A 20,750-nucleotide genomic window follows, 5' to 3' on the forward strand; every position below is an offset into this window, starting at 1 on the left:
ATATATACATACAGCCAGCCATGGCCAAAAGTTTTGATAATGACACAACTATTGGTTGTCAACAAGTTTGCTGCCTCAGTGTTAAGGTGGCCATACATCAGAAATTACAATCATGATTGTGTCCAATTTCCCTTCAACTCCCCGGCAGTCCTTGGTTTTTGGGCACACAATGTACTCACAATCCGTCGTACAATCCATCTGCTGCATGATTGAAGCTTCATTTAAATAGGGAGCTGACCTACTAGGATCAAAAGGGTTGGGTGTATCGAAAATTCAGTTTATTTTTTTTAATTTACAGATTGCCACAACTACCAATCTGCTCACATCTGCTGCGCTGTGCCATTATTACATAGCCCTAATTCAGCAATACTCTGTAATACTGTACTTCTGCGACTCCCAGCATCTTCATTGCCACGGGCTGCCCGAAAGCTGCACCTCTCTGCTAGTCAGGGAGCGAGTGTCACAGGACTCTGGTTGTATGAGCCATCTAATGACAGATTGCATATGCTTATTATAAGTGTCAGAGGCTTTTATTGCTGATTAAGTTACGTTTATGCAGAGTCAGTATTTGCAGTGCTGACCCTTCTTTTTCAAGACCTCTGCAACTCACCCTGGCAGCTGTCAGTCATCCTCGTTGCCACATACGGACTGACGGCCGCCCATTCTTACCTCATCAATGCTTGGCGTTTGTCAGAATTTGTGGTTATTTGTTTGTCCACAGCCTCTTGTGTGTTGACCACAAGTTCTTAATGGTATTCCGGTCTGGGGAGCTTCCTGGCCATTGACCCAAAGTGTTGTTTCCCGAACCACTATTGTCTTATGGCAGTGCCCTCCATCATGTTGGAAAGGCTTTGTTCATCACCAAACTGTTCTCGGATGGTTGGGATAAGTGCTCTTGGTACCATTCCTTATTCATGGATGTGTTCATTGTGAGCCCACTCCCTTGGCGGAGAAGCAGCCCCAACATGAATGGATGCTTTACTGATGCTAGCGCTCACCTTTCCTTCTCCAGACAAGCTTCAGCCGTCCACCAATCAGAGTGCAGCATTCTCTATCTGCCTTCCAGCCTGCAACCAGACAGTGAATAGTCTTCAGCGCGCTGATTGGTGGAGGGCTGGAGCTAGCCACCAATCAGAGTGCAGCAATCTCTACCTGTCTCCCAGTCTGCAGCCCGGCAAGCCTATTACAGGTGTCCAGCGCAGCTGGACTACTCCAAGTGATCCCGGAGAGAAGGGGAGGCACTGGAGGTGAGGAGAAACACTTGTGGGAGTGGCTAAAGGGGGAAAGGTGCCAAACTGGCTACACTACCCCGCTGAAGCAGAGACTTGGTCTCTTCCTGCTCCGTGTGCTGGCGCCATTTCTCGCGGAGCTGAAACCTGGCTATCTTTTCCATGTACAGAGGGTGCAGTTTCTCCTGAAAAGCGCTATCCCCGCTGACACTGAGGTCACGATGTACATAAGAGAGGGTGGCCTGCTTCTAAGCAGACCATTGCCAGATGGTTGAGATCAGTAATTGCCTACACTAAGGCTGTGCATCATTGGGCTACAGCGGAGCAGTTGTGTAGGGCTGCCACCTGGTCCTCTGTTCATGCCTGTAGCAAATTTTACAGATTCCATGAGTTCGCATCGGAGGACGCTTCATTTGGACGGGCAGTGATGAGAACTGACGGTCTGAGCGTACCCTCCCAAAGGACCGGCTCGTGAACGTCCCAAGGTGGAGCTGTGTCACCAGGATGGACGAAAGAGAAAAGGGGATTTTTGTAAGAACTTACCGTTTGAACCCCTTTCTCTGAGTCCAGTCCGGGGACACAGCGATCCCTCCCCTACGCTCAGTAAGTCATGCCGTGCATGTGTGTCATGTTATGGATATATGTTTGTGCATATACGATGTCGGGCATTGCATGATGGGATGCAGAAGGGAGGAGCCTGCGTCCAAAGACTTCAGCATAGGTGCCTTGGCTCCTGCGGACCCTTCTACATCCCAATGTTAGCCGTGTCACCAGGATGGACTCAAAGAAAGGGGTTCGAATGGTAAGATCTTACAAAATCCCCTTTTTAGCTGATTTATATGAATTCACCTTACACCAATGTGCCAGCGGTGCCTCTCATACCAGCGGTGCCTCTCATACCAGCGGTGCCTCTCATACCAGCAGTGCCTCTCATACCAGCGGTGCCTCTAATACCAGCGGTGCCTCTCATACCAGCAGTGCCTCTCATCCCAGCAGTGCCTCTCATACCAGCTGCATCCACGCTGTATTGCTTTAGAAGTTCTGTAGACAAATAACATTGATTACTAAGAACTGGAGATCATTGTTCTATTATGGAGGAAGACAATAAACGTGATCATCAGAGAGGCTTCTGTCCTCTTCAGTGCTGTTTGGGGGGGGGGGGTCTAGCTATAGTAATAACCTCTTACCCCCCCCCCCCCCCCCCCCCGAATAAGAGATTATTATTGAGAAATTTTAAAAAAATTATAATGAATTAAGTAGTGTTTATATATCGTCCTTATCTTTAATTGTGTGGGAGGGACAGGATTCGCTTCTGTTTATTTATACAGTTTATGATTGGCCGCCACCAGCACTGGTTTTGCCTATTACAATGACCATTCAAAATTTGCATTGGTCCTGAACCACCAACCCGACGCACCCCTGCAAGTGTATGGAGGCACCCCGGGGTGCCACAGCACACAGTTTGGGAACCACTGCAGTAATGATTGATCCTCCATCCCCTGAACCGCTCTAGGCGGAATCATTCTTTACAATGCATGAAGTGACCTCTCCCAGCAGTCGTAGAGGACTGCAAGTCTCAGCATGTCATTGGTGGGGCATCCTGGCATCTACTGGCAGTTAGAGAACCGAAATATCAGTAGATATATATATATATATATTCCAAAATAAGGATCACACTTGCCTTCATCCAATATCAGTTGCCGAGGTGTCAGCTCAGGTGTCCCAGAAAATCCAGTAAACCAATATATCTTTTGAAAGAATGAGGACACTCACCGGTTCCTTTTAATCCATCAAATCATACTAAAGTGCATAGGAGGAGATAGTGGGGGCCTTGGATAAGGTCGGATGGCAGCCCGAAACGTTGGCCCATGGCCCACTGTCATGCACTTTGCACTTTAGTATGATTTGATGGATTAAAAGGAACGCTCGTTAATGCAGAAGACCGGTGAGTGTCCTCATTCTTTCTAAAGAGATATATATATATATATTTATAATATGTGCCTCCGTAAAGACAAATGTGTCAAATCCCAGCATCTACAAGCAAGGTAAATATTATTATCATAAATACATTTAAAATAAAGTTGGACAAACATTTATTTATTAAAAACATCCAGGGGTTCAAATAAGAATCACAACCTGTCTTTACAAATATCAGAATACACTATACAACAAGGGACAAGCTATTAAAACCTAGGTTGATCTCGATGGACGCAAGTCTTTATTCATCCTTAACTACTATGTGACTATATTTGTGGATCTGCAATTAGGGGGGGGGGGGGATATAATTCCGTGAAGGTCGATGTCTGATTTCTGACAACTGCTGACATGTGAGTGACAGGTGCACTCCCTGCAGATGTCTCCGCTCTGCTCCCAATCGTTAACCCTTTGAATTCCATGAAGGGTTTGGGAAAACAGGACACGTTAAGGACGTCCAGAGTTAAGAATCAGTTTGCCCATCCGCCACTTGCGCTGACAGGATCCCGTCTGTAGTCAACCCGAGGAATCCTCTGCGGAAACAGAGTGCAGGAGTTAGTACTGCTGGTAATATGTACAAAGGACCATAAGGTATCGATAGGACGGCAGTGTCGACTCTAGGACGACTCCATATGATCGATATCGACAAGGTCGGCACAGACCAAATGTGACAAGCAAAAATGACAGTAAGTGACACTTGGAAAGGTTGACATGATTTTTCTTTAAATTTTTGGGAATTTTTTGCATATTTTTCCATTCAAGGTAGCGAAGCGAGGCACCTAACCTCAAGCACGGCGAGCAAGGTGAGTCATGCAGGAAGATGCTGTACACTAATCTGGGGTCCATGTGATGAAATCTACAATTGGACACCAAAAAAGAAGTATGTCGACCTTTTTTTTCTGTGGACCCTTTTCATGTTGACCCTTTGCTTTTATTGACCTTTTGGCTGTGCTGACAATTTGGTGTCGACGTAAGTGTGACATAAGTGAAGTAGGCATCAGTGTGGTGAGATGCCATTTATATAACGCTGGAGAAAGCGGCGCTGGGCAGCCTGGTGTTACCGTGGGGAACATCTTCCACCTATAAGCAGGTATACTGGATGCTTCTATAATGTGCAACAATCAATAAATCAAAATAAATTCTAGTAGCGTCAGTAGACAATGGGATATTCATAACAGCGCACACTGCAATGAAGAAATGGGTACAAATCATGATCTTTAAGTGGCGAACGGAATTTAAAACACATCCGAAAAGCTTTTATTGGAGGCTCTGATACACCAGACAGCACCAATTGGTGACAGCAGTGTTTGTAAACCTCTATGCATCCATGTCCCAGTGCACACAGTCTTCCAGCGCACACCCTTACTGTGCTTGGCCTATGTAGTAATGCCCCTCCCAGATGCAGGCTGATATCAGCGTCAGAGAATATAGGGGAGTATTTCCAGTTACTTACAAAGATTTTCTGAGGTCCGTCTTCTTCTGTTGTGCCATAATCTGGCAGGGGTCTGGGGTCACCATACGCTGAGGACCGATTGTCTCCAGGATGGCTACAAACAGAAGACAATTGTTCTAGACACACGATAGAAGGGTCTGTAGAGTATTGTTATCCTGGCTTGTTCATGTTCCCAACATTTCTCCATTAGTTAACATATTATAAAAGGATTAGACAGCAATAGTGAGGCTGATAATTATAGTTATTATATTACCTATATAACAAAATCCTCACCTCTATGGGGGAGAATTCAAGTGTTTTGAATGGTGGTCACTGTATGCTACCCGACTGACAATTGAAGTGATCCTGCGTTCAATTTAAGATCCCTTATATATTGGGATCAGGTAATAAAAATGACTTTACAGGATGTGGGCAAACAAACCCTTTCTGGCATGTACTGAAGTAACCCTAATACGCAGGGTGTGAGGTTACACAGCTCTTCAGTCTACTCACGCTGATGTAACTACTCACAGGACACAGATCAGAACCTCCCCTTATTTTATCTGTTTTGACATAAAACAACTATTTCTATGATAGCTGAGAGCTTCCAAATTGATGACAATATATTTGTTAGATTAAATACAATTTAGGGGCTATTTGAACGTATGATTTCAGAAAGGAGGTATCTCACCAATTCTATATCATATTGCAGTCATACACAAAAAATATCTTAAATAATGGAGATTAAGGTGCAAATGCCATATACTAGTTAGTTATTACACAGGGGAAGTTAACCACAGCTTTTTTAAGTTAAAAGTTACATGGGCAGTGCTAATGTGATCCCAGATTGAAGAGATTCGGGTGACATATTCCATGAGGTGTGGGGACTAGATGAAATAAAGTACCCCCATGCACAGAGCGGACAGCACCTCTTCCTATACATGCCCCAGGATTCATCTGGCCTCACATATGTACTGTAATCCTGACAAGGAGATGGTCATGATTGAGTCACGGATGTTCATCCTTGTGTTGCTTATTTCAGATTTCCCTTAATGGAAATTGCAGCTATAATAACCCCCATTATGTAGTTCTGATAGCGACTTACCGCCAGGTAAGACTGATACCCACCTTAATCTGCTCGGGTAAGCTGGCGTGGGTTTTTTCACTACCTGTGCATAGATGTTAGCCTTAATCAGATAAGAGATAAGAACACTTGATAAATAGGTTTGCGATACAGAATACATTACAAAATGTTAGGTTACAAAAAACAGCAAAATTAGGTGCATGGCGCACGCTCTCCTTGCTTTGAGGTCACTGGGTGACACTGAATGCAGCAAACCATCACCCTCTATCTGCAAGGTAATTGCAAACAAGGTCATAAGCACTGGCATCGCGTGTGTTGGACATGGGCAGCCGGGGTCCACACCGCACACCCTGCACCTATTTTTTTCTTTTGCTGAGGCCATGGTGCAGTAGGTCAGTATGCAGCCAGATAAGGCCATGGTGCAGTAGGTCAGTGTACAGCCAGATAAGGCCATGGTGCAGTAGGTCAGTGTGCAGCGAGATAAGGCCATGGTGCAGTAGGTCAGTGTACAGCCAGATAAGGCCATGGTGCAGTAGGTCAGTGTACAGCGAGATAAGGCCATGGTGCAGTAGGTCAGTGTGTAGCCAGATAAGGCCATGGTGCAGTAGGTCAGTGTGCAGCGAGATAAGGCCATGGTGCAGTAGGTCAGTGTGCAGCGAGATAAGGCCATGGTGCAGTAGGTCAGTGTGCAGCGAGATAAGGCCATGGTGCAGTAGGTCAGTGTGCAGCCAGATAAGGCCATGGTGCAGTAAGTTGGTGTGCAGCCACGTAAGGCCATGATGCAGTAGGTTGGTGTGCAGCCACGTAAGGCCATGATGCAGTAGGTCTGTCTGTGAACAGGTAAGGCCATGATGCAGTAGGTCAGTGCACGGCCAGATAAGACCATGGTGCAGTAGGTCAGTGCACGGCCAGATAAGGCCATGGTGCAGTAGGTCAGTGCACGGCCAGATAAGGCCATGGTGCAGTAGGTCAGTGTGCAGCCAGATAAGGCCATGGTGCAGTAGGTCAGTACGTAGCCAGATAAGGCCATGGTGCAGTAGGTCAGTGCACAGCCAGGTAAGGCCATGGTGCAGTAGGTCAGTGTGCAGCCAGGTAAGGCCATGGTGCAGTAGGTCAGTGTGCAGCCAGATAAGGCCATGGTGCAGTAGGTCAGTGTGCAGCCAGGTAAGGCCATGGTGCAGTAGGTCAGTGTGTAGCCAGATAAGGCCATGGTGCAGTAGGTCAGTACGTAGCCAGATAAGGCCATGGTGCAGTAGGTCAGTGTGTAGCCAGATGAGGCCATGGTGCAGTAGGTCAGTGTGCAGCCAGGTGAGGCCATGGTGCAGTAGGTCAGTGTGCAGCCAGGTAACGCCATGGTGCAGTAGGTCAGTGTGCAGCCAGATAAGGCCATGGTGCAGTAGGTCAGTGTGTGGCCAGATAAGGCCATGGTGCAGTAGGTCAGTGTGTAGCCAGATAAGGCCATGGTTCAGTAGGTCAGTGTGCAGCCAGGTAAGGCCATGGTGCAGTAGGTCAGTGTGCAGCCAGATAAGGCCATGGTGCAGTAGGTCAGTGTGCAGCCAGGTAAGGCCATGGTGCAGTAGGTCAGTGCACGGCCAGATAAGGCCATGGTGCAGTAGGTCAGTGTGCAGCCAGATAAGGCCATGGTGCAGTAGGTCAGTGTGCAGCCAGGTGAGGCCATGGTGCAGTAGGTCAGTGTGCAGCCAGGTAAGGCCATGGTGCAGTAGGTCAGTGCACGGCCAGATAAGGCCATGGTGCAGTAGGTCAGTGTGTAGCCAGGTAAGGCCATGGTGCAGTAGGTCAGTGTGTAGCCAGGTAAGGCCATGGTGCAGTTGGTCAGTGTGCAGCCAGGTAAGGCCATGGTGCAGTTGGTCAGTGTGCAGCCAGGTAAGGCCATGGTGCAGTAGGTCAGTGCGCAGCCAGATAAGGCCATGGAGCAGTAGGTTGGTGCGCAGCTATGTAAGGCCATGGTGCAGTAGGTTGGTGCGCAGCTATGTAAGGACATGGTGCAGTAGGTTGGTGCGCAGCTATGTAAGGCCATGGTGCAGTAGGTTGGTGCGCAGCTATGTAAGGCCATGGTGCAGTAGGTTGGTGCGCAGCTATGTAAGGCCATGGTGCAGTAGGTTGGTGCGCAGCTATGTAAGGCCATGGTGCAGTAGGTTGGTGCGCAGCTATGTAAGGCCATGGTGCAGTAGGTTGGTGCGCAGCTATGTAAGGTCTGGAACTGTTTGTTCCTGTGTAGTATCACCCATGTATCTTTATCCTCACCTAGTTACAGCGTTAGATGTCTATGCGGTACAGCCTGGAGAGGCCACCAGCGGCTGTATATCAGTACATAATAGTGCGCTGGCTGCCACTTACAGAGTGTTGGTCACTGGTGCCATAGTCCCGCTGAGGCAGCGATCTGGGTTCAACGTACGCTGATGGAGGTATGTCTCCATAATGGCTAAAAAGAGAAGACACAATCCTGGTAAATCTCCTACAACATTTCCTCATCAGTGTCGTTAACTTGTTCTACATACACGTGTGTCTCCCCACTGTACACTGACACCACGATCACACACATGTATGACTGCCTTCCCAATACCATCACATACATACACGTGTGTCTCCCCACTGTACACTGACACCACGATCACACACATATGTATGACTGCCTTCCCAATACCATCACATACATACACGTGTGTCTCCCCACTGTACACTGACACCACGATCACACACATGTATGACTGCCTTCCCAATACCATCACATACATACACGTGTGTCTCCCCACTGTACACTGGCACCACGATCACACACATGTAAACTGCCTTCCCAATACCATCACATACATACAAGTGTGTCTCCCCACTGTACACTGACACCACGATCACACACATGTATGACTGCCTTCCCAATACCATCACATACATACACGTGTGTCTCCCCACTGTACACTGACACCACGGTCACACACATGTAAACTGCCTTCCCAATACCATCACATACATACACGTGTGTCTCTTCATTGTACACTGACACCACGATCACACACATGTATGACTGCCTTCCGAATACCATCACATACATACACGTGTGTCTCTCCACTGTACACTGACACCACGATCACACACATGTATGACTGCCTTCCCAATACCATCACATACATACACGTGTGTCTCCACTGTACACTGACACCACGATCACACACATGTATGACTGCCTTCCCAATACCATCACATACATACACGTGTGTCTCTCCACTGTACACTGACACCACGATCACACACATGTATGACTGCCTTCCCAATACCATCACATACATACACGTGTGTCTCCACTGTACACTGACACCGCGATCACACACATGTATGACTGCCTTCATAATACCATCACATACATACACGTGTGTCTCCCCACTGTACACTGACACCGCGATCACACACATGTATGACTGCCTTCATAATACCATCACATACATACACGTGTGTCTCCCCACTGTACACTGACACCACGATCACACACATGTATGACTGCCTTCCCAATACCATCACATACATACACGTGTGTCTCCACTGTACACTGACACCGCGATCACACACATGTATGACTGCCTTCATAATACCATCACATACATACACGTGTGTCTCCCCACTGTACACTGACACCACGATCACACACATGTATGACTGCCTTCCCAATACCATCACATACATACACGTGTGTCTCCCCACTGTACACTGACACCACGATCACACACATGTATGACTGCCTTCCCAATACCATCACATACATACACGTGTGTCTCCACTGTACACTGACACCACAATCACACACATGTATGACTGCCTTCCCAATACCATCACATACATACACGTGTGTCTCTCCATTGTACACTGACACCACGATCACACACATGTATGACTGCCTTCCCAATACCATCACATACATACACGTGTGTCTCCCCACTGTACACTGACACCACGATCACGCACATGTATGACTGCCTTCCCAATACCATCACATACATACACGTGTGTCTCCACTGTACACTGACACCACGATCACACACATGTATGACTGCCTTCCCAATACCATCACATACATACACGTGTGTCTCTCCATTGTACACTGACACCACGATCACACACATGTATGACTGCCTTCCCAATACCATCACATACATACACGTGTGTCTCTCCACTGTACACTGACACCACGATCACACACATGTATGACTGCCTTCCCAATACCATCACATACATACACGTGTGTCTCTCCACTGTACACTGACACCACGATCACACACATGTATGACTGCCTTCCGAATACCATCTCTCCCATGTGTCTCTCCAGCATCACCCCCTGTCTGTCTCTCCCATGTGTCTCTCCAGCATCTCCCCCTGTCTGTCTCTCCCATAAGTCTCTCCAGCATCTCCCCCTGTCTGTCTCTCCCATGTGTCTCTCCAGCATCACCCCCTGTCTGTCTCTCCCATGAGTCTCTCCAGCATCACCCCCTGTCTGTCTCTCCCATGTGTCTCTCCAGCATCACCCCTGTCTGTCTCTCCCATGAGTCTCTCCAGCATCACCCCCTGTCTGTCTCTCCCATGTGTCTCTCCAGCATCACCCCCTGTCTGTCTCTCCCATGTGTCTCTCCAGCATCACCCCGTCTGTCTCTCCAGCATCACCCCCTGTCTGTCTCTCCCATGTGTCTCTCCAGCATCACCCCCTGTCTGTCTCTCCCATGTGTCTCTCCAGCATCACCCCTGTCTGTCTCTCCCATGAGTCTCTCCAGAATCACCCCCTGTCTGTCTCTCCCATGTGTCTCTCCAGCATCACCCCTGTCTGTCTCTCCCATGAGTCTCTCCAGCATCACCCCTGTCTGTCTCTCCCATGAGTCTCTCCAGCATCACCCCCTGTCTGTCTCTCCCATGTGTCTCTCCAGCGTCACCCCCTGTCTGTCTCTCCCATGTGTCTCTCCAGCATCACCCCCTGTCTGTCTCTCCAGCATCACCCCCTGTCTGTCTCTCCCATGTGTCTCTCCAGCATCACCCCTGTCTGTCTCTCCCATGAGTCTCTCCAGAATCACCCCCTGTCTGTCTCTCCCATGTGTCTCTCCAGCATCACCCCCTGTCTGTCTCTCCCATGTGTCTCTCCAGCATCACCCCCTGTCTGTCTCTCCAGCATCACCCCCTGTCTGTCTCTCCCATGTGTCTCTCCAGCATCACCCCCTGTCTGTCTCTCCCACGTGTCTCTCCAGCATCACCCCCTGTCTGTCTCTCCCATGTGTCTCTCCAGCATCACCCCCTGTCTGTCTCTCCAGCATCACCCCCTGTCTGTCTCTCCCATGTGTCTCTCCAGCATCTCCCCCTGTATGTCTCTCCCATGTGTCTCTCCAGCATCACCCCCTGTCTGTCTCTCCCATGTGTCTCTCCAGCATCACCCCCTGTCTGTCTCTCCAGCATCACCCCCTGTCTGTCTCTCCCATGTGTCTCTCCAGCATCACCCCCTGTCTGTCTCTCCCACGTGTCTCTCCAGCATCACCCCCTGTCTGTCTCTCCCATGTGTCTCTCCAGCATCACCCCCTGTCTGTCTCTCCAGCATCACCCCCTGTCTGTCTCTCCCATGTGTCTCTCCAGCATCACCCCCTGTCTGTCTCTCCCATGTGTCTCTCCAGCATCACCCCCTGTCTGTCTCTCCCATGTGTCTCTCCAGAATCACCCCCTGTCTGTCTCTCCCATGTGTCTCTCCAGCATCACCCCCTGTCTGTCTCTCCCATGTGTCTCTCCAGCATCACCCCGTCTGTCTCTCCCATGTGTCTCTCCAGCATCACCCCCTGTCTGTCTCTCACATGAGTCTCTCCAGCATCACCCCCTGTCTGTCTCTCCCATGTGTCTCTCCAGCATCACCCCCTGTCTGTCTCTCCCATAAGTCTCTCCAGCATCTCCCCCTGTCTGTCTCTCCCATGTGTCTCTCCAGCATCACCCCCTGTCTGTCTCTCCCATAAGTCTCTCCAGCATCTCCCCCTGTCTGTCTCTCCCATGTGTCTCTCCAGCATCACCCCCTGTCTGTCTCTCCCATGTGTCTCTCCAGCATCACCCCCTGTCTGTCTCTCCCATGTGTCTCTCCTGCATCACCCCCTGTCTGTCTCTCCAGCATCACCCCCTGTCTGTCTCTCCCATGTGTCTCTCCAGCATCACCCCCTGTCTGTCTCTCCCATGTGTCTCTCCAGAATTTCCCCCTGTCTGTCTCTCCCATGTGTCTCTCCAGCATCACCCCCTGTCTGTCTCTCCCATGTGTCTCTCCAGCATCACCCCCTGTCTGTCTCTCCAGCATCACCCCCTGTCTGTCTCTCCAGCATCACCCCCTGTCTGTCTCTCCCATGTGTCTCTCCAGCATAACCCCCTGTCTGTCTCTCCCATGTGTCTCTCCAGCATCACCCCCTGTCTGTCTCTCCCATGTGTCTCTCCAGCATCACCCCCTGTCTGTGTCTCCCATGTGTCTCTACAGCATCACCCCCTGTCTGTCTCTCCCATGTGCCTCTCCAGCATCACCCCCTGTCTGTCTCTCCCATGTGCCTCTCCAGCATCACCCCCTGTCTGTCTCTCCCATGAGTCTCTCCAGCATCACCCCCTGTCTGTCTCTCCAGCATCACCCCCTGTCTGTCTCTCCCATGTGTCTCTCCAGCATCACCCCCTGTCTGTCTCTCCCATGTGTCTCTCCAGCATCACCCCCTGTCTGTCTCTCCCATGTGTCTCTCCAGCATCACCCCCTGTCTGTCTCTCCCATGAGTCTCTCCAGCATCACCCCCTGTCTGTCTCTCCCATGTGTCTCTCCAGCATCACCCCCTGTCTGTCTCTCCCATGTGTCTCTCCAGCATCACCCCCTGTCTGTCTCTCCCATGTGTCTCTCCAGCATCACCCCCTGTCTGTCTCTCCAGCATCACCCCCTGTCTGTCTCTCCCATGTGTCTCTCCAGCATCACCCCCTGTCTGTCTCTCCCATGTGTCTCTCCAGCATCACCCCCTGTCTGTCTCTCCCATGTGTCTCTCCAGCATCACCCCCTGTCTGTCTCTCCCATGTGTCTCTCCAGCGTCACCCCCTGTCTGTCTCTCCAGCATCACCCCCTGTCTGTCTCTCCCATGTGTCTCTCCAGCATCACCCCCTGTCTGTCTCTCCCATGTGTCTCTCCAGCATCACCCCCTGTCTGTCTCTCCAGCATCACCCCCTGTCTGTCTCTCCCTGTGTGTGAGAGATGGTGTACATCAGCTGTGGCGTCAGCCGCTGTTACAGCGCACAGAGGAACACAGCTGCAGCCAGTCCCATAATGTGATAGTCCTCACGTGCAGGGCCTCATACGATGCTCACCTTACTCTACCTGGGTCCCCCTGCGGATTCCTCAGCACTTGTGCACGGTGATCAGCCTGGATGATGAGGAGGAAACACCATTATATTACACAAACAGCAATAGTGAGCGGCGGGTGCACATCTCCCTGGCTTCCGGGGATGCCGGAGGGCGCTGAAAGGTGGCGGTGGTGGGGTACACTTCTTTATCTTGGCCTGAGCTATTCATAGGGCCCAGGAGGATCCCATGTCCCAATGCCCCCCCCCCTCCTATTACCATGGGGCCTGGAAGGGATTCGGTATGAAATCCCGACGGTGAAAATCCCGACAAGGACAAAATACCGACATATAGAATGTACAGGTGAAACTGTCAACATGACTTTGGGTCGACAGGTCGCGAGGTCGACATGGGTTTTTGCAGGTTTTTTACCCAAATGTCGACACAGTCGACATGGACACAGTTGGAGGTGAACCGCAGCCGCTCGCATCGCTCGCTTCTCTCGCAATGCTTCGGGCACGGTGCCTCGCTGAGCTCGGCACACTATTTTATTCTCCCACGACGCCCTAGTGCAGGGCTGGGCAAGGCACCGGAGCGCCCCAGGCGAGTCGGGGTGGGGGCGCCCCGGTGCCGGGGGGGGGGGGTGGGGGTGGTACCTGTGAAAAAACGAAAAACGTGCGTCCCCGGCGTCCCTGCTGAGTGCTGGTGCGTGCTAGTTATTTTCTATTCACTGTAGGGACCCCGCCGGCCGCGGCCAGCTTACACACAATAACAGCGCCGCAGGTTCCCCCGGCGGCACGGACACCCCTGCACGCACCAGCACTCAGCAGGGACGCCGGGGACGCACGTTTTTTCACAGGTACCGTTCGCTAAATGCTGGGGTTGAGGGCGAACTGCCGCCCTCCAGGTGCCGGCGTCCTAGGCAAATGCCTAGAGCTGCCTAATGGTGGCGCCGGCCCTGCCCAGGATGCTTTGCATTAGTTTTGCTATGTGGCCATGCTGAAACTGATGCAAGGCATGCTGGGATGTGTAGTTCATCAACATCTGGAGGGCCGGTTTTGCCCAGCCCTGCCCTAGTGGATGGTAGGGCATGAAATACCACCTGTCGGCACGTCGGGTCAAAAAACTGTGAAAATACCCATGTCGACCATGTGACAAGTCATGTTGACAGTTTCGACTGTACATTCTATATGTCGGTATTTTGACCTTGTCGGGATTTTAAATGTCGGGATTTTGACCTTGTCGGTATTATGACCCATTCGAGATTTTGACCATCGGGATTTTGACTGCATCCCCCTGGAAGATATGTTGGCTTGCGCAGTGCAAGTAGGGAGGGAGGGAGGGAGTAAAAGGATGGGTCCTGCGGCTGCCCAGTTGCTAGGGGAGTGCTGGGCAACCCCCGAAAATGATAAAAATGGGAGTTGTGGCGCTGAATGACCACGCCTTTGGCGCAGCAGGTCGCCAATTCAGAATAGAAAATGTTTGTAAGTAGCCTTGGAGAGAGGTAAAGTATCAATCAGCTCCTACCGATCATGTTACAGGCTGTGGCATAAGCTGGTTGGTATTTACATTTCTCTCTGCGGGGCTCAGTACATAGACCCCCATCCAGGTGCCGTGTGGACCTCTCAGATGTAGAGATTACCGGAGGGAAACAACAGTAACAATCCTCTGCCCATTGTCTGTAGGAGTAATACGAGGAATCGCAGGTAACCCAGATGAATTGTGCAGCGCTCAGGAGCTGGGGAGAAAGTGCTGGGGGTGGGGGGGCTGTGTGCTGTTTTGCCATTAAGCTAATTGCACCAATTAACAACAAGATGTCCTGTGTAACTAAACACCAGGTTCTGCTTTTGTGTCAGAGCAATCTCACTAATGAGTCCATAGACACAGAACAATGGACCCGTTTGCTAATTTAGCTTACCAAGGTGTTTTCATAAGGTAAAGTATAATTAAACATCTCGTTACCTCAAATGGCGAATGTGCCGGTGCCTCGGACACAAAGGCGCGATTGTAGTGGGAGTTAGTTGCCTGTCGCTCTGACTTTGACCTGAAACACAAAAGCACGAGAGATAAGAGACGACTATACGCGGGTCCCACGCCCGTTATACCTGTACTGCGGCCTACAACATACTGCTGCGCGGGGCTGCCATCAGTATTTGTGGGGTCCGGGACTGACAAAATAGGCAGCATCCCCCCTCTAGTCCTCTGTGAACTTATGACAAATTACTGATAGACTCCACTCCTGGGCCCCCTTTCTGTCCAGGCCCCTTTCTGTAAGGGTTCGGTATGGGAGTCTCGGCAGCTCCCCCTGATGGTGAACCCGAATAAGTCTCCCAAGGTGAGGGATGTCTATCCACTATAGATGGTGGAGTACCGACTACTTTTTGAATCGATGGGGGAGTACTAGATGGTTTGCCACCATCGATGATATGGAGCTACCGATTTCATTTTTTTCTTCCTTCATGGTGTGGAGACCCCTCAATACCTACAATGCCCAGTACCCGGGTTGTGATTGGCCGTAGCTCATTGCACACTAAAGCAGGGGTGACCATCGGAGGGTGCAACTATCGCTGGTTACCTTGCAGATGGTTTCACACCTTTGAGAGCATCCATTAATGGTACCATCGATGGTGACCCACCGATAGCCATCCCTAATCCAGATATTACATATTACAGAGAAAACGGGTTACTATACTATCACAGCTTGTTCCATAAAATGCCTCGTTACTGACTTACGGCGGCTCTTTCGTAGTCTTGCTCTTTGATGTTGTCTTGTAGCAGTGGATGATCTGCGCGGTGACAGCCACAATAAAGGCCAGCGCCACGGCCGGTAACACAGCGATTATGACCAGGTCCTGCGTACTCCACAGATAATCACACTTGGGGCCCATGTACCAGTAATCTGTATTTGGGCCTTTATAGTATGGACAACTGGAGAGGGACAAAGCAAATAGTTATCATGTCAATGTGTCCGTCACAGGCGATCTGAGAGTGATCGGGCGTCAAACAATACAATGGGCTGGCATTAATGTTATGGAGCAATCAGATGGTTCCCAGGGACTGGGTGTTATGGCTGGCTGGGGTCCCTGCTATCCAGTGTGCTATCATGCTGTTTGGGCGCACAGGCGCATCCTCAGACGCCTGCTGTGTCTCTACACATTTTATGCCAGGCACATAGGGGGTTATTCTAGTTCACTCAGAAAGGCCTTTCAGAGTGAATCAGAATAACCCCCATTGTGCGACAGAAACTTATCCTACTTATTCTAGGCTGCTGAACAGTTTTGACTCGAGGGGGGGAATTTACTAAAATGAATATTCTACTTCACATGTGGTGTTGCTATGGGCAACCAATCAGATCTTGTCTACTATCTTCAATCTAGATGGTGCTAAATAAATAATAAGTAGATTCTTATTGGTTGCCCACAGCAACATCGCATGTGAAGTAGAATACACAGACGATCGGGACGGAGGTGGTGGAAATACTGGCGCTAAAACCCCAACTAGTGGCCACAACACTGGTGCCAGAATCTCAAAATCAGTGGAGTTGCCGATGCAGGAATCCCAACAGCCAGCATCCTAACAGCCGGCACCCCAACAGCCAGCACCCCAACAGCGGGCCTCACAACAGTCAGCATCCCAACAGCGGGCATCCCAACAGCCGGCATCCCAACAGCCGGCACCCCAACAGCCGGCATACCAACAGCCGGCATCCCAACAGCGGGCATCCCAACAGCGGGCATCCCAACAGCCGGCATCCCAACAGCCGGCATCCCAACAGCCGGCATCCCAACAGCCGGCATGCCAACAGCCGGCATGCCAACAGCCGGCACCCCAACAGCCGGCACCCCAACAGCGGGCACGCCAACAGCGGGCATCCCAACAGCCGGCATCCCAACAGCCGGCATGCCAACAGCGGGCATCCCAACAGCGGGCATGCCAACAGCCGGCATCCCAACAGCCGGCATCCCAACAGCCGGCATCCCAACAGCCAGCATCCCAACAGCCAGCATCCCAACAGCCGGCATGCCAATTCCAACTCCGGGGGCTGTATTGTTAGACTGGGAGGGGTATTAGGTTTAGGCACTAGGCTGATATTTATACCCCTCTTAATTAAAAAATCTAGTTCACATGATGAACAGGCAATCCCACATTTCAAAAGACCATAACAAATAGTAAATGCTTTACTTTTGTAGAGAGCAGAAGACAAACCTGAATCTAATGGTACAGTATATGGTACGGTATATGGTACGGTATATGGTACGGTATATGGTGCGGTATATGGTGCGGTATATGGTACGGTATATGGTACAGTATATGGTACAGTATATGGTACGGTATATGGTACGGTATATGGTACAGTATATGGTACGGTATATGGTACGGTATATGGTACGGTATGTGGTACGGTATATGGTACGGTATATGGTACGGTATATGGTACAGTATATGGTACAGTATATGGTACAGTATATGGTACGGTATATGGTACGGTATATGGTATGGAATATGGTACGGTATGTGGTACGGTATGTGGTACGGTATATGGTACGGTATATGGTACAGTATATGGTACAGTATATGGTACAGTATGTGGTACAGTATATGGTACAGTATATGGTACGGTATGTGGTACAGTATGTGGTACAGTATGTGGTACAGTATATGGTACAGTATATGGTACAGTATATGGTACGGTATATGGTACAGTATATGGTACGGTATATGGTACAGTATATGGTACAGTATATGGTACGGTATATGGTACGGTATATGGTACGGTATATGGTACAGTATATGGTACAGTATGTGGTACAGTATGTGGTACAGTATGTGGTATGGTATATGGTACAGTATATGGTACAGTATATGGTACGGTATATGGTACAGTATATGGTACAGTATATGGTACAGTATGTGGTACGGTATGTGGTACATTATGTGGTACAGTATATGGTGCGGTATATGGTGCAGTATGATACGGTATATGGTACAGTATGTGGTACAGTATGTGGTACGGTATATGGTACAGTATATGGTACGGTATGTGGTACGGTATGTGGTACGGTATGTGGTACGGTATATGGTACAGTATGTGGCTATCCCAAAAATGAGGTTAGTTAGGAAATGGTGGTTTTTCTTTATTTTGAAATTTAAAAATATCAGTCAGGGCATTTCCGCCGGACAACAGAGGATCCTCTTCTATACCTCTGTTTGTCTGACTATATCCTTTGGCCCATAGAGGACGCACTAATGCAATGTGGACTAACAACGAGAACATGGAAACCTGTTCGGCTGAGTTCCAGCAACTGGAAGCCCAATGTGATCTGAAACCAGGGCCAGAGCTACCACTAGGCAACTTTAGGCAGCTGCCTAGGGCGCAGGCCAATAGAGGGCGCCACTTAATTCCCCAACATTTTATTATGATGATTTTTGTGGCATCCACGTTTCACCCAGCACCCAGAAACAGATATTCAGCGATGTGGGCAGAGAGAGGGAGAGGAGAAGGCAGCGGGCAGCCGGGATAGGAGAGAGAGGAAAGGTATACTGTACTGCAGCAATCTGCGGTCCTTCAGCCACCCTCCCGTCCACCCCTTATCAGTAGCAGCTCCAGTCCTCCGTCGTCAATATCGCCCATCAATCTCATAGCAGCAGCGCAGAGTCCTTTATACGATCTGCGCGCCCCTTAGCAGAGGCAGCGCCGCTGTCATCAGTCACACCTGCCCGTTCCGCAGCAGCAGCAGCGTCCTCCTTTAAACCGTCAGTGCACCCTAGCAGCAGCGGCGCAGCCGTCGTCAGTGCCGCCTTCCCGTCTTTCAGCAGCAGCAGCGTCAATCCGGCTGCCAGCTGATTGAAGTAACAGAGGCCCGGAAACAGGGTGGTCCATGTTCGGGCAGGCAGACTTGGCCAGTGAGTGTATAGTTGTCATTTTTATAAAATCCATCAGGCCTGTGAAGGGGGGGGGGGGGGGGGGGTGGGGGGGGTGGGGGTGTTCGGGGGGGCGCAGCTGGCAACAGTTTTGCCTAGGGTGCAACAAAACCTTGCACGGCCCTGTCTGAAACACGTCATTTTGCGTTCCAAACACTGGAAATGCGTCCTGTTTTACGCTCCAAATACGGGAAGTCCGTAGGAAATGCCTGGACTCTGATATTTTTAACTTTCAAAATAAAAAATCACCATTTCCTAGCCTAGTTTTTGGCATAGCCATATACTGTACCATTAGGTGCAGGTTTGTCTTCTGCTCTCTACAAAAGTAAAACATTTACTATTTGTTATGATCTTTAGAAATGTTTATCATGTGAACTAGAGTTTTATTAAGAGGGGTATAAATATCACCCTGGCTGTGTCCACTACACGCCTTGAAAATGCTGTGATAAAGACAGCGAAATGCGTTGGTGCAGGAGACCAACCAGCCAGCCGATGCCACCCACATCATAGAGAGGACAATGGGGCCACAGCATCTAGTCCACAGATCTTCTCCAGCGGTCTTTCACTTACCAGGACATTATAAACCACCGTGGATTATAGGAACCCAGCATTCCTCCAATCTGGCCACATTTAAATGGTTGCTCTCCATAGATTTCACAACAGCCATACTAATCTAAAGATTGTTTTTAGCATTGATCGATTTACATTGTTCTTATGTTAATAAATATTTGAATTTATATTTAAAAGCATTTCAGACAATCCCACCTACTAATTTGTGTCTGCACGTATTGTCGTATTTCCCCTATAGAAGGGTTTGACTATCCGCTTCCCCCAGCAGCTGCTGCTATAGAACCAGATCACGAATTTCGTCCCATTGGTAATTGTCCTATATTGGGATTGTGTTTAGCAGGATGCCGCTGTTGGTCTCCTGACGCCATCATCCCGACCACCAGCCGCGCACACTGAGCCCCTTTCAACTTTATTTTAGGATGGAACTGATCTTGGGGCTATTTTACAATAGTGACATTATAAGTTTTCTGTAGAACCCACCATAGAGATCTCACCTGCAGAACGCCCGCTCGTCCTTACAGCTGCAGTCAATACCGCCATAGCAGAAGTCGCCCGTATCACCCATGCAGTGCCCGTAGTCTGGCACGCCCTCGCAGCTGGCTGCAGTTACAGAGAAGCACAAGGTCATGCACAGAATGGCGCATCATCACCATTATCATACGTTCCTGGGAAATGGGGCTCATTCACAATCAGGCATTTCTCTCTGTACATGAGCGCAGGTCAATGATGGTAAGTATGGGAGTGACACTGTCCTAGCTGCGGTCATACATACATCATACATACATCCAGCCCACTTACCTGAGAGGTGAGTCTGCGTCATTTATTTCTATCCCAGTCATGTTTCATTTGGGGATTGGATGAAAGTACGGTCCGGACTCCAGAACACTGGAGCGGTTACCTGCAGTGACCTGGGCTGCCGGGGAATTCTGTGCATATCCCCAGTGCAGGGAGATGTACAGTCCCCTCCGGACCCACAGCTGCGGCACTCGGCCATACAAAATAGCAGCTGTACGGCCGGAACTATCCGGTGTGCGGAACGTCAAACGGAACCGGCTCCCTACAGCGCCTTTTGCCAATTGGAGCTCTCTCCTGTCCCCATGTGGAGTCCCAGTTTGACTGACAGGAAGCCGGCGTTTGGGGGCGAAAACCTACCGTTTTGTGGCGTTTTCAGGCATTGGGATGGGTGGGATGGCAGCACTGACCACTTCCAGCCCGCAT

The 20,750-nt window shown here is 49.9% G+C and overlaps 1 protein-coding gene across 1 annotated transcript; it reads right to left on the reverse strand.

Annotated features, from left to right (window-relative positions):
- Nucleotides 1-3,442: 3,442 nt before the first annotated feature.
- Nucleotides 3,443-20,126, reverse strand: LOC146036783 (uncharacterized). Its single transcript, XM_083160667.1, has 8 exons — nucleotides 20,027-20,126; nucleotides 15,774-15,968; nucleotides 15,003-15,084; nucleotides 13,067-13,122; nucleotides 8,078-8,162; nucleotides 5,764-5,822; nucleotides 4,657-4,750; nucleotides 3,443-3,736 (listed from the first exon to the last, which is right to left on the reverse strand). Exons 1-8 carry the CDS (start codon nucleotides 20,095-20,097, stop codon nucleotides 3,674-3,676), a joined length of 705 nt encoding a protein of 234 aa, XP_083016793.1. The 5' UTR covers nucleotides 20,098-20,126; the 3' UTR covers nucleotides 3,443-3,673.
- Between the last annotated feature and the right edge of the window lie 624 nt (nucleotides 20,127-20,750).

Source organism: Crinia signifera, chromosome 9 (assembly GCF_055691185.1).
Source record: "Crinia signifera chromosome 9, ASM5569118v1, whole genome shotgun sequence".
Lineage (NCBI taxonomy): Eukaryota > Metazoa > Chordata > Amphibia > Anura > Myobatrachidae > Crinia > Crinia signifera.